The sequence below is a fragment of the Haplochromis burtoni genome, unplaced genomic scaffold, assembly GCF_018398535.1.
Source record: "Haplochromis burtoni strain Fernald_Lab_line unplaced genomic scaffold, NCSU_Asbu1 Contig_132, whole genome shotgun sequence".
Taxonomy (NCBI): Eukaryota; Metazoa; Chordata; class Actinopteri; order Cichliformes; family Cichlidae; genus Haplochromis; species Haplochromis burtoni.
The window spans coordinates 722,490-736,214 of NW_024582493.1; the positions used below are offsets into that span (position 1 = coordinate 722,490).

The window sequence follows — 13,725 nt, forward strand, 5'->3', positions numbered from 1 at the left end:
TGAATGGTTGTCTGTCCCTGTGTGTTAGCCCTGCGACAGACTGGCGACCTGTCCAGGGTGTACCCCGCCTTTCGCCCCATGACAGCTGGGATAGGCTCCAGCGCCCCCCGCGACCCTGAAAAGGATAAGCGGAAGCGAATGGGATGGATGGATGGATATTATTTAATGAATGCTCATAATCTAATTTTGAGTAATTTTTCATGTACATCTGCTCTATGTTAATAAAAGTGCCTGTGTGACATCTGGGACACAGCTTTGACTAAGAACTCTCTTCTTGTTCTTACTTTATGGCTTAAAAAAAAAAAATATCGAGATATGAATTTTGGGTCATATCGCCCAGCTTCCACCATGATGCACACCCCTCCCTCCCTCTCTCTCTCTCTCCCTCTCCCTCTCTCTCCCTCTCTCTCTCTCTGTACTTCAACAACAGTTTCCTGTCTAAAAATCTGTTTTCTTCATTATTCGCTTGCTTATTACGCACAAGTCTACCGTTGTTTACAGCCTGTCAGCCGATGTTTTTTTTTTCTTTTACTTACTTCCGAAAAGAAAACCTAATTTCTGCTGTTCAACAGGCTTCTGAACAAATTGAAACTTTTTAAAAGTATACAAAATACAAAACGCTGTGTCTCTAATAAAACTGCTGTAACGTCAGAGGTGATGTTCATATGCTGGTTAATGATTTTCGTTCATTTTTGATCTACTGCAGAATATTTTTATAAATCCCAGAACAGGAAAATCACCTTCATGCTTTTCTGTTTTATCTTCAATGACTTTGACACAAAGGCCTCTGCTGTGACGCTCACACCTTTGATAAAGTCTGGAAAGTGTCAGCTTCCTTCTTATAGATACAAAAATATGTAAATGTACAGATCTGAATTATAATATTTCTGACTGTCTGAGGCAAAATTTCCCAGATTTAAATCGAATTGAATCGAATCGAATTGAATCGAATCAAATTGAATCGAATCAAATTGAATCGAATCGGGATCTTGTGAATCGGAATCGAATCGATTCTAGAAATCAGTGACGATACTCAGCCCTAGTCATTATACACTTATGATAAAACACCAGATAGACGTCTGAGCACTGAACAGTGCGTGTTCCTTGACTGACTGATTGGGTCGGGCTTTCTTTGAACTACCAGACTGTGCAGTAGCCACGGCTATATTTGAAGACACCAGCAGCAACCTTACATCTGGACTGCTGTCACCGCAGTAACTGCTGCCATGGTGACAAAGGAGAAGAAGGAGGGAGATGACACGTGCTGTAGTGAAGACATGCAAGCCGTGTGTTTAATAAGCAGCAGATGGAGTGGGGGGTGCGCGATGACTAACACTGGCCTTACTAATGCACTGTGGAGACAAGGTAGGTGTTGTTATTGTATGCTCAAGAAACTGGCAGAGCAGCGAGCCTTAACTGAATCACGCACGTTTTGTTTGCCATTGTAGTGTTTTCCACAATGTAAAATACGAATGTACAGCGTATGCATAGCAGATATGCACAGTCCAGCCACAACACGTGGTTACATTTTTATAAAGCAACTGAAGCTACAGAAGAAAGCAGTGGGACACGACAGAGGAAAGCCCACGTTTGGACTGAGATAACCATTTGCTGTCACCTCGCAACTAAGACTGCAGAGGACAGCAGGGGACATGTGCTCTGGAACAGTTAGAGCAGCAAGATTTATGATATAATGTGAGGAAAATGCATTCCTATTACACAAGCAAACTGATTTTAAATGATTGTGAACTTTAAATGGTTGTGCCCACACAACGTGCATGACACGGCACAAAAAACACAGGAGAAGAAAAAGTGACAGGCAGGTGTGAATTATGTCAGAGCACCTTTATCAGTAGTTCATGTTAGGATCGCCACTCCATCGTAAAGTCGAAATGCATACAGAGCAAGGACAACAAACTTCAATCAAAACCTCGTCTTTCTTTTTTTCTTCATTACATAAACAATCATGTGCAGAGCGGTGAGGGTAGGTGTGTTTGAGCAAAGCAGACAAGACTAAAGAAACCCTGTCGTCAGAACATTAGGATGCTCCCATGTGTCTGACTGGACTCTACTCCCTTAAATACCCCAAACAATGAAGCAGGATCTGTAATTTGGGCCAGAAATACCAAAGTCCCATATTTGCACACAGGCTATTCAAAAACCTAACATTGGTAAAAGAAAGAAATACAAAAAAAAAATCTTCATTCAACTTTCAAGTAATCCAAATAAAACTAAACTCTGGAAATTCTATTATTTTTGTTTAATACAGACACATTTAAAATGTTTCAGGCCGCCCTCTACCTGTCATTTCGAGACGTATTTCCCTGGAGCAGCTTTATAATTCAGGTTATTCTGAATGAACAGCCTGACATCTACCAATTTAAACTTTGTCATACAAAAAGCCCATAAACCAAAATAATTAAAAGGAATGAACGAAGGAATTAGTAGCTCATTTCAAGAGCAAGACCAGGTTGCTGTCAACACAAAGCGATCAGTAGCCCAATAAAAACCAAACCCGAATTAAATACTTAAATATCCATCCATCTGTATAATTGAGCCGTTTGTACATATTAGCGCTATTTCTTACATTTGTAAACTCTCTGACATGTTGCATTATTTAAACAGTTTAGTCTATTACTGTCTTGTTGGTTACTGTCAACTGTAACCCACAGAATTTAGTCAGGGATTAATAAAGCATTCTGATTCTGTCCTCTCTATACCTATATCTATAGAGAGAAAGATAAACTGCCCATTCTTCGATGACTATTACACTTTGAGTCTTTACATTTCATTTCAGTCTATATTCCTCCAGAGTATTTTTAAATCTGTCAACTTCACCAGAAGAAGAAGAAGAGCAGGTTTCAAATGTGTAACATGAGAATGACAAGTCGTAAAAAGTGACAGGAGGAAGCTCTGTCAGATGGGGATGTGTGAGGGAAACTGTAGTCAGACTATATTATACGTATATCGTCATACTGTTGCATATACACCAGCTGTATATATCAAGTCTAGGTCTGTGTTGATTACTTTAATGATTCAGTTACTTCAAGGAAAAACAGACTCTCCTCTGTATCTGCACGAAGAGTCTCCTTTAAGCAGCTATAAATAAACTGGAAACAACGTTGCTATTCTATATTTATTCCCCTGCAGAACTTTGGCTGTTCTTTAGCCTCGAACATCAGACTGATGCTTTTCAACAGGAAACACAGAGCTATAAAATGGTAATGATACCTTTTTATTGGATCAATAAGTCTTTCAGTGGAATGCAAGGCTGAGCCTAATGTGAGGTGAAATGGCCCCTCACTACAACTAAAATCTCTAGCTTGTACTTACAATAAAATCCTTCATACAAAGCTCGTTGGTCACACTGCTAAGGCATAACCGAACTGATTTTGTTGGCTTCCTGGAAACTGCCGCCACCGTTACCCACTCAGAATACGTGGTGTGACATCATTGTGGCTTACCTCTGCGACTTTAGGGGGAACTCCATCTCCCAGCACTTCCCTGTAGAAACACTGCTGGGTCATGTAATAGGAGAGGCCACTGGTTCTTTTGAAGGCATCTTTCAGCCGCTTCAGTTCCACATCAGTGACTACAGAGAGACAAACAGAGATGGGATTACATCAACAGAGACGGAGAGCTGATCTGCAGTTGTTTGCGAAGTCATGCTACAAGTCTGCAAGAGAAAAACAGAATCTACGAAAGACAAACAGTAAAGAAACAAGCAATGGCTACAACAGTTTAAAAACTGTATTAGGACCAAGGTCTGGATGGTCCTGAAATACGTCTTTAATGTTTTTAAATGTCATTGTTTGAAGCTCTGAGAACTAGACGCCAGATTTCTTTCACCTTCACTTCACTAGGACTGCAGCACAACTGTTGGCAGCAACACAGAAAGAATGACTTCCATCCAATTACAGTAAACAGAGGAAGCGCTTTTAATGCAACGGTTAAAATGATCTTCTAACAGAAGCGCCTGAAAAAGAAGTTTAACGGTGTCATGTCGTTAATCCATAGATTAACTCTGGAACAGTTGGTAAAAACGACAAAGCTGCTTACACATGTAGTAGTAACTGTGGCGCTGTAGCGAACAATGTCACCGACTATACACAGCGGTGACAGCAAACTGCTGACTAACGGCTGAAAAGGATCCTGTTTACAGCTTCCATGACCACATTGTAGCTAAATGATCAACAAGATACCAGTAGGTGCCGCTCATCTGATAGGTAAGGGGTCAGCGTGCAGTAAAACGGAATCATTAACTATCAGCTTTCACAGTTCAACAGGGATAAGCTGCAGTAAATTAGCAAATACAAATGTAGGTACATTAGTTAGAAATTGAGGGCACTTTAAAGACTCCATATGAAAAGCTTGTAGTGCTGGGGTTGGAGCCACAGCAGCATGACAGAACTGCTCGACTGGTTTTGACAAATGTCTGATTAGATTGGATGACTGGTCCACCTGCTTCAGGATTGGATGTTGCTCGACAGAGGGTAGCCTATCAAATGATCCAAGCGCAACTTTGATGTTTTCTGAATCAATGACAAACTAAAACAGTGTGTTTCCTGTTGTAGTCTTAAGAGACTACAAATAACGGACGTCCTTAAAGTTGACCTTGTCTGCATTAAAGTGTGGCTTTAAAGAAAGAAACTTTAGTCATTTCAGTATGCTCATTTTCTACACTGCTTATGTAATTGCAAATATACAACTGTTGTTTGTCACAGTACAACATATAGTGAACATGCAGTGAAATGCTTGTGTCCTGAACTGTGGACAGGCTGCAGACGTAGCCACGCCACTCCAGGGCTCGTTTCTAGCATGGGGGTCATAGCCAGGACCCTTACTGGATACCGGGTGGAAATCAAACTTGCAACCCCTGCTCCAGAGGTGTGTAGTCTTACCACTACACTATGCAGCTTCCATTACAGCCATTGCTGCAATTACACCACTTGTGGCTACTTGTATTTATATGCCTCCACCAATCAGAGAGGTTGCAGGTTAGTGTTATGACTAGAGACGGCACGATACCACTTTTTTATGTCCGATATCATAAATTTGGATATCTGCCGATACCGATATGAATCCGATATAGTGTTTTTTAATCAATAAAACTGTTTTTTTAATATCTTGCTGCATTTTGTATAAGTTCATACTCGAGTTTAAAAAAAACAACACTAAAGCTATTCTGTTATACCTGTATGCAAAAGAATATTTCATAGTTCAGCAAAACTGATCAATCTAATGAACTTAAACCTGCACCATCCTCCCTATTCTGGTATTTTAAAGAGTACTTAGCAGAAATATTAAGTAACCTAACTAATAGGGTTGTAAACTCCCAGCAAAAAAATAGGGAACCACCCCCCCTCCACCTCATGATGCTTAATCGACGTAATCAACTTTAATTTGATGCAGTGTGGAAAAATGCACAGAAATAAATAATTTTTCAAGAATAATTAAATGGATTCAACATCTTTCTTCAACAGAACTGCAGACTGCACAGATGGTATCTTCCCAAAGGAAAATGTACTATAGCTTACTAGGGTATATTAGACTTAACAGTTAGTATATACAGTAATGGACTTCTATACATTTTACATCAGATTAAAACTTTGGGTGTAAGATTTGGATAATTATTTAATAACAGCCAGACATTTTAAATGAGAATAAGAAAGAAAAGTATGTCTTTGTGCCCCCTTTTCTGTGCTAACTATGACATAATTACCATAACAGTTATTGGACTATTCTTGACCTTTAAATGTTCATTGACATATCAGCTAAACTTTAGCTCATCCTTGATTCCAAGTGTGCAACAAATCTTGAGAAATTTTCCAGAGAAGCTTATGAGATGTTGATGAGGACGGGATTGAGAGCACTAGAATCTCCATCGTCATTGAGGTATTTTAAAGTCTGATTGGAGAATATGTTTACAATGCAAGATGTTGTTTATATGATGACAAAGACACACCGTCACTGGAGATGGTGGAGACCGAAATAGAGCTTAAAAACAGATTCATGTGGTCAAAGTCAAAGCTAACCATGTGTGATAGATATGCAAACATGCACATCCGTTAAAGCCAGTGATATCTGCACATCCTTTGTAACGTGTGATGATTCGACTTTTTGGTGCACTTAAGGCCAACGTAAAAACAATCCCAGTCTTTCTTTCACACTGTTACATGATTACATTAATACTACCACGCCTCTCTGTCAACGCTCACATTGTTGATGCCGTCTAATCAGCTCCACTTCGACAACTGCTCTTTAATACACGTGTAATATTTTCTGTCACAGCTTCAGCTGAATCAGTTTAATTTAACCCTTCGACAGCACAAGGTCAAAGCAAGAACCACATATGACATTTTTGTTTGCGTCTTATGGAAAACTGCTCATGCCGAGTTCCATCAACAACTCTCTTAAAAGCTGTTATTCCGCCTTTATGGAAACTTTTCTTTATAAGCGTCTCTGAACCACACTCGGGTTTCTGATATCACCTATTTCGACAGAGCCAGTAGGGGCAGTAGTGCTCATGGGGTTTCAGGTTTGACCCTAAAGCCTACCCAGACACACGTGCAAACGCTCATTCACACACACTGTCACCGCGATGTTAGCCGGCAACATTCAGGCATAAACTCATTTTGAGCAATAAACTTTATTTCCAACTAAAAGTTTAAGAGGAGAGACATTAAAAGAGAATCGCTTTTACCTGGATACGTTGGTGTTAGGTAGAGCTGGGCGATATGAGATTTTTTCATATCACGATATGTTTTTTTCATTTCAGGCGATAATGATATCTATCACGATATAAGCCAAATAACTATATTTGTAAGATTTAAATGTGCCGTTGCTCACAAGTAAAATAATCAGCAGCTTGTTTTTATTTAAATATTTATTTCCCATAATAAGTTCAACAGGGTAGATGTACTTAAGGAACATGAGACTTTTTCAGATAAATAAAGGCAAATATTGCAAACTACACAAAAGGCAGCCGCTAAAGCGTTTAAGTTTCAAAATAGAACAAACGAAACAGACTAAACTGTCAATTCCACTTAGAAACAAAATATTAATTCTAAAAATAAATCTTAGTTTGTTTTACAGAAGAACAGACAAAACTGACTAACTTTTGTCAATATCAAATAAACTGAGAACTAAAAGGAAATTCTCAATCTCTCCTTGTTGTATAGCTTAGCTTTTCAAACAGTTTTAACAGTTACTTTAGTCTGACAAAAGCCGAATGACGAATTAGCGCTTCCAGTCAGAGACTGAGGCTACGTCCACACGTACACGGGTATTTTTGAAAACGGAGATTTTCCGTTTTCGTTTTAAAAAATAATCCCGTCCACACATAAAGGGAGAAATGAAGGAAAACGCTGCTATGAACATGCCAAAGCAGCAGGTGGCGCTAGATTCCTAACCGTGCAGAAATGTTGGCCAATCAGAAGTCTAGAAGCCTCGGTGGGAAAAAGTAAACAAAGCTGGGGCATAGAAGCAGAACCCAGTCGTATGTGTGGAGAGACAGTAACTGTGTGTATATGTAAGCATTTAAACACTACAGAGAGTAGAATTAACAGTAACAGTATTGTAGAAATTCATTTCACCGAAACAATAACGTGGCGCAGTGTGACGCATGCACCAGTTTATTGTATTTCCAGACTTGCTTTCGGCACAATTTACAGTGCACGCTACTCTGTTTTTTGTCAGACTTGAAATAGCCGAAATACCTTCACACTACGGAACTTCTATGGCTCTTCCGTTCGACAATCTCTCCGGCATTGGAACCATCATCTGTTTTCTCTTCGGTCACGCTCGGTTGATTTTTCTAGTCGGCACACTCATTTCCTCCATTACCCGCTGGCTGCTTCCCAAACAAACACACGTGCGGCTTGGCACTTGTGCTGTACATAACAAGTCACGCGACGTGACGCTGCGGCTGTGATTGGTTCGGCTCTGCGCTACTTAATTTGGATTGGCTGACCTTTTTTTTTTTTTTTTGGGGACAAGAGCGGCGAGGGCTATTGCGATAGCTTAATTTCTCTATCGAGTAAAAGTTATATCGCGATACATATCGTTATCGTTCTATCGCCCAGCTCTAGTGTTAGGGTGCAACAGCTAATTCAAATAACAGTGGACTACTGTGCCTTTAACAAAAAAGCAGAGCCCGTGCACGCAGGCTAACGACATCCGAGGAGACCCGGAGAGCACGCCTTCCACCGAGACAATGCCCTAAAGAAAGTAACAACACTAAAATTCAAAAGGTTCTTCTTCTGACCATGCCCCACCTCTCCACTAAGTTTACTGAAATGCAGCCAGTTACTTTTACTGTAATCTTGCTGACAGGCCGATAATCAGTAAAACTGAGCCAATCACATACCTCTGACTTCTCTTTAGCAAGTAACCAAGAGTAACTGGACATAAGTCTTTATTTAAAAAAAAAGTAAAAATCAGTTTAACAACAAAACAGAGTTCAAACCCCATTTACAGGAAGTGACGGTGCGGGCGCACACACCATGCATATACCTTGGTTGGCCCAGTAACCTTTGTCATCTCCACAGACGCAGTTTCACTCTGACTACTGTCACACAGACAAAGCCTTAAACTAACGGCCTCAGCTGGATCAAACTTTACTAAGAATGCACAATTTGTGTTAACGGGCTGTGCTAATGAAGTGACGCAAATAAATTACCGCAAATGCCTTTCAGCAGTAACAGCAGGGTGCTGGTGTTTGACCGAACTGACATAACAGGTATGAGGAGGGAGCTGGTGTCTCTTCAGGTAATTTAAGTAAGAGTTGTAAGATCAGCTGATGGGCAGGGTGTGACTCCACCTTCATTCTTCACATTTATTTCCACAAAAACAGAAAAACTGAACCATACAAAACCTAAAAAATGAATTTATAGATACAGACTCAGCGAGTTTGAAAAATGTTAAAGGTCACACTGCTACTGAGGCTTTTCTCCTGCCTGAGAGGACGAGCACATCGTTAGAGTGGTGTCTCCTCGCAGCATGAAGAACCCAAACCACCGCCGGGTTTCCTGGGTGGATTTTAAATTGGCTATGATGTGGTTTAAGTCTACAGAATAAAGTGCTGTACAAATGCAAAGTAAGTAAGTGGTCAGCAAGACTAGGAAAGCATTATATAAATGTATAAAACTAACAACACGTCTGCTGGACACAGGCGTGCTGTAAGCGCAACACAGAACAAGAACCTTTTCAATTATCCTGTTTTTTGGGCACCACACATGAAAACTGTGTCAAGTGCCAAAAAAGTGCCAAGATGTGGTTTTATGAAAGGTAAGCTGACGATCAGAAGGTATTTACAGGTCACTGACAACCTCGCAGAGACAACAAGACTAAAGAAAGCGATTGTCCCAAAGAGTCTTGGGTTTATCTGCTCCCTGCATAGTCCTGCACGTTGGTGTGCAGGTTGTGGTAATAATAAATACTGATTGGAAACTGCACGGAATGTAAAAAACAGACTATCATTAGAAAATAATACATGATCTCGTGTTCTGAGATAATGGATGGGAATCGTGTGTGTTTTGTTTTGGGAGAGATGAATTCTATTAAAAAAGGCCTCCGGTCCTTTTCACAGATCACTCCAGCTGCTGTAACGACGCCTGCGTGCAGTCTATTACAACACAGAAATGGTTTCCTGGTGCACAGCGGTGAGAGCCACTGAAACGTGGAATGACACCAACAAACATCAGCGTTTAATGACATCCACCCGACGGAGTGCAACAGCTCTGAACTATGAACATTTATTTCGCTGGTGCCTCGTGTATCTGCTGCTTCTGCTGGCTGAAAACTACATGGGGATTTTAGCTTGCGTGTTGCAAATCCAAAGAAGCTGTGCACGTCTAACCCTACACCTTTCACTTTCTTTAATAAGTCATCACTGGTATAAAGATGAAGATATCCCAAAGTTAGACGTCTGAGGGCTGCTTTTTTAAAATCTTGGTCATTTTGGCCTGTATTTGTATAGCGCTTTTCTAGTCCCTAAGGACCCCAAAGCGCTTTACACAACCAGTCATCCACACACTGGTGATGGCAGCTACATTGTAGCCACAGCCACCCTGGGCCGCACTGACAGAGGCGAGGCTGCCGGACACTGGCGCCACCGGGCCCTCTGACCACCACCAGTAGGCAACGGATGAAGTGTCTTGCCCAAGGACACAACGACCGAGACTGTCCGAGCTGGGGCTCGAACCAGCAACCTTCCGATTACAAGGCGAACTCCCAACTCTTGAGCCACGATCGCCCCATTTTGCAGAAAAGCTCTGATGCTGAGCCAAAGCAAAGCGAGATTAATGGGTCAGTGAGCTACGTCGAGCTTCAAGTCAGAGTTCTTGGTGTTACCAAAGTGGCCCTCTTTGTAACTGACCAACTCACCATGGCAACTTCTTCTGAGCACAAAACCTTAGAGAAACTCTTTTATTTGCATCATATTTTAACTGCAATGTAAATTCTCTGTATTCTCTATATGCCAGTTGTTAAGCCGTTTAGCTTACTAACAGCAAATGAAGCTACAAAGTTAGAGCAGTCCAAACTGTGCATCTTGTTGTTAGTGGCTTGTGCATGCAGTCTATTCTTTTGGTGATGCCAGAAATCTATACATTTTTGCTTTACTTTGCTGCCAAGTCTCCTTTACACTGTTGAATTGGAAGCTACTAGAACACACAACAACAACCAAGAATAGCTATTTGATCAATGAAGTTAATTTCCCTTTGTGTGCAGGCAAACTAAAAGGATTTCCACATCTCCTTCATTAGCCGGTGGGTCAGTAAGTTTCAGTGTTTAAATGTTTAAAGTTTCTGAGCTCTAATGTGAGGCAGTCATGTTAAAAATGAACAGCAGCACCGTGAGCACACCCACACTTAAAACAATTAACTCTGATTAAAATGCTCATCGTACCGCTCTGGGCGCTAAATCACAGGATTAACAATTTTCTGCAACATTAATTTCCTGTCTTCTTTGCAACAGTGTTGCAATGTAATGTTAGATTTTATCACCATTTCAATATAATCATTTGATAACACTCACTGGAGTCGGCTGTGCTCGTGGGGATTATTCTGTGCTGAAGGAGAGTTGGGCAACACATTAAAAGCACCTTTTGATGAGAATGTGCATCGGACCCAGAGCAGAAAGCTCAGCTTAACACAGGAAGCTGATAACCACCGTTGTGATACCTGTTATGTCCAGCTGGGGTTTTAGATTTTTCAACTCCGCTAAAGCAAAGAAAGCCCGGCTGTATTGAATTTCCCTCGTAGTGCAAGTGTTTGCATTTCTTTCATATCACTAAAATCTGCAACAGGCCTACAATGATAAACCACATCTTCAAGTATGAAGCCAAAGATCAACTTAATAGAAGGTGTGTGTGTGTGTGTGTGTGTGTGTGTGTGTGTGTGCACGCACCTGTGTCGCAACAGTCGATAAAGTCTATTGATTTGTGGAAAAAAGTGACAAAAACAGTGATTTTACTTCCCACTGGGGGGGCGATGCCTAACATCCATGTGACCTTACCCAGACTGAGGCACCAGTAGATCACTGGTGTCCTGACCTTTTTCTTTCATCCTGCAGAAGCAGGACAAACGGCTGTCCACTCCTTTAAACCTTGCTGTTAACTATGTAACATTTTTCCACATGTACTAAAACAAGCTGCAACATCTGATGTCGTCTTTGAGCTCAGAAATGTCACTGCAGTCACACACACACACAAATATTACATTACCTTGTGGATCTAGGGATCCTGAAACAGAAATCCTGAAAAGGGCTCATGAGAAGGCCAATTCTGCATACGCCCAATGCCACCCAATGGCAGTGACCTTGGCTCCTCCAGTGAACACAGCTACCCCTACTTAGCTGCCTCCAAAGTTCTCATGCCTAGCACTGATTTCAGTGGTGGATCTGCACCTAAAGAGCAGAACCGACTGCCAAGGAATCTTTGAGCAACAACAGCAGCTAAAATGTTTCATTAGATTTTAGTTGCAATGCAGGATGATGCTATATAGTTTATATCTAGTAAGGTCGATACCTTAAAATTGGACTACATACAGTGTTCGCTCGGCAAAGCCCCACACCCACTCTCCTTTTGCACACAGATCTCTGCAGATTCTCCCGTAGCAAGCAGGGAGACATGGCTCTGATCCAAAACAACAAATATCTTGTGTTGGTCTTGACACTAAGGTTAACATTAACTTCTGTTAAATATCCATGTGTGGGAAGAGTTGACAATATTTGAATGAAAACACAAAGAAACGACTGTTTTTAAAGGCACCAAACAGCCTTTTGTACTTTGCAGAAAAGCTGCATGTCTGTGTGATCTAGGGCCATTTATAAGTCATCCACGTTCAGGGATGTGCAGTTAGGACTACAGGGAAATATGTTTCTCTTCATGAACTGTGCACACAGAACCCCATAAGCACCTGCAGGACCACAGAGTATGCATTGGCCAGTCATTAACCTACCAGCTGCCGAGTACAAAATCTACGTGAAGCTGGATGGCAACTGCAGAAACTGGAGCAGCTAATACTCCTGTTTATGTACGGCTGCCTCGAGAGGCTGATGCTGAGCTCACGCGGCTCACTAATTTCATTTTTCTCATCACTGCTAATACAACCCCAGTGCCAGACGCTGTGCACATAATGCAATGACTGAGGTGCAGATCCACTATGTTGTTTTTATGATCAGTTGTCAATAAAATATTTAATATTTAAAATGAGAAAATGTACCGCTTTAAGAGACGTTGTTACAATTCTGTATCCCCTCTATTTTAGCACCACTTGTGGTGTTACTGGGAACTGAGGAAAGCATTTGCTGGACTTTTGAGAGAGCAAAGTGTTTGAAAGGTTGAACCTGAGGTACGTCAGATCAGCACCATGAAGCTATTCTGTTGTAACAGAAGAAGCGTGCACTCGAGCAGCGTCCTGCTGACACACAAGGCCCTACCTGAAAAAGACATCCATCATCTGGATGGGAGCATATCTTTCATACCTTTCAGCCTCGGGTGCCTTTTCCAAACGTGCAAGCAGCAAATTCCATCAGCACCTATCCAATTATGTAACCCTAATACCCTAATACATTAGCACATCCCATAGTACCCAGGCAGATTACTAAACATCCTCCTACATGATTAGCATTAAAGCTGACCACAACATCACTGATGAGCTTAGCTTTGAGAATTACATCTTCACAAATTCTATAGCCATAAGATATATTGACAATATTGATAAATTTAATTATATTAAGCAATCTGTACAAATAATATTGATGGAATTCTAACAATACACCTAAGCCATTTTAATAGACTGGCCCAGCTACATGCTGTGGGTCTGAGGTCAGCAGGGTACCCGCCTTCTACTCGGGCCTGAACCCATGCATCAATGAGAGGTGACAGCTACCCAACTGAAGACAGGACTGATTAATGCTCAAGTGCTGAATCACAGGCTGCAGGCAGCCAATCACACATGGGGATCAACACAGAGCACAAAGCTGCAGGAAGAGAGACTAAAGCCCCCTTGTGTGTCATGAGAGGTAGCAGCTAACTGTATTCATGACACAAGCAGCAGAAAACGATCCGTACAACCACTGCACACAGAAACCTGGCTGTCCTCCACATCTCTGATTAACCACAAAACAAACAAACAACAACAAAAAAACAGCAAATAAATCTTTGAAGTTGTTTTTTAATGTGAAGGATGATAAGAATCAGATTCATGAATTCATTTTGTT

The 13,725-nt window shown here is 41.2% G+C and overlaps 1 protein-coding gene across 5 annotated transcripts in view; it reads right to left on the minus strand.

The window, feature by feature from the left end:
• Nucleotides 1-13,725, minus strand: part of usp32 (ubiquitin specific peptidase 32) — a 78,844-nt gene that overhangs the window by 54,801 nt on the left and 10,318 nt on the right. For all 5 annotated transcript variants that reach the window (XM_014336353.2, XM_014336354.2, XM_014336355.2 and 2 more), the window contains exon 2: nucleotides 3,465-3,592. In XM_014336353.2, coding sequence (XP_014191839.1) covers nucleotides 3,465-3,592 — 128 coding nt within the window. The remainder of the gene's footprint in view (nucleotides 1-3,464; nucleotides 3,593-13,725) is intronic.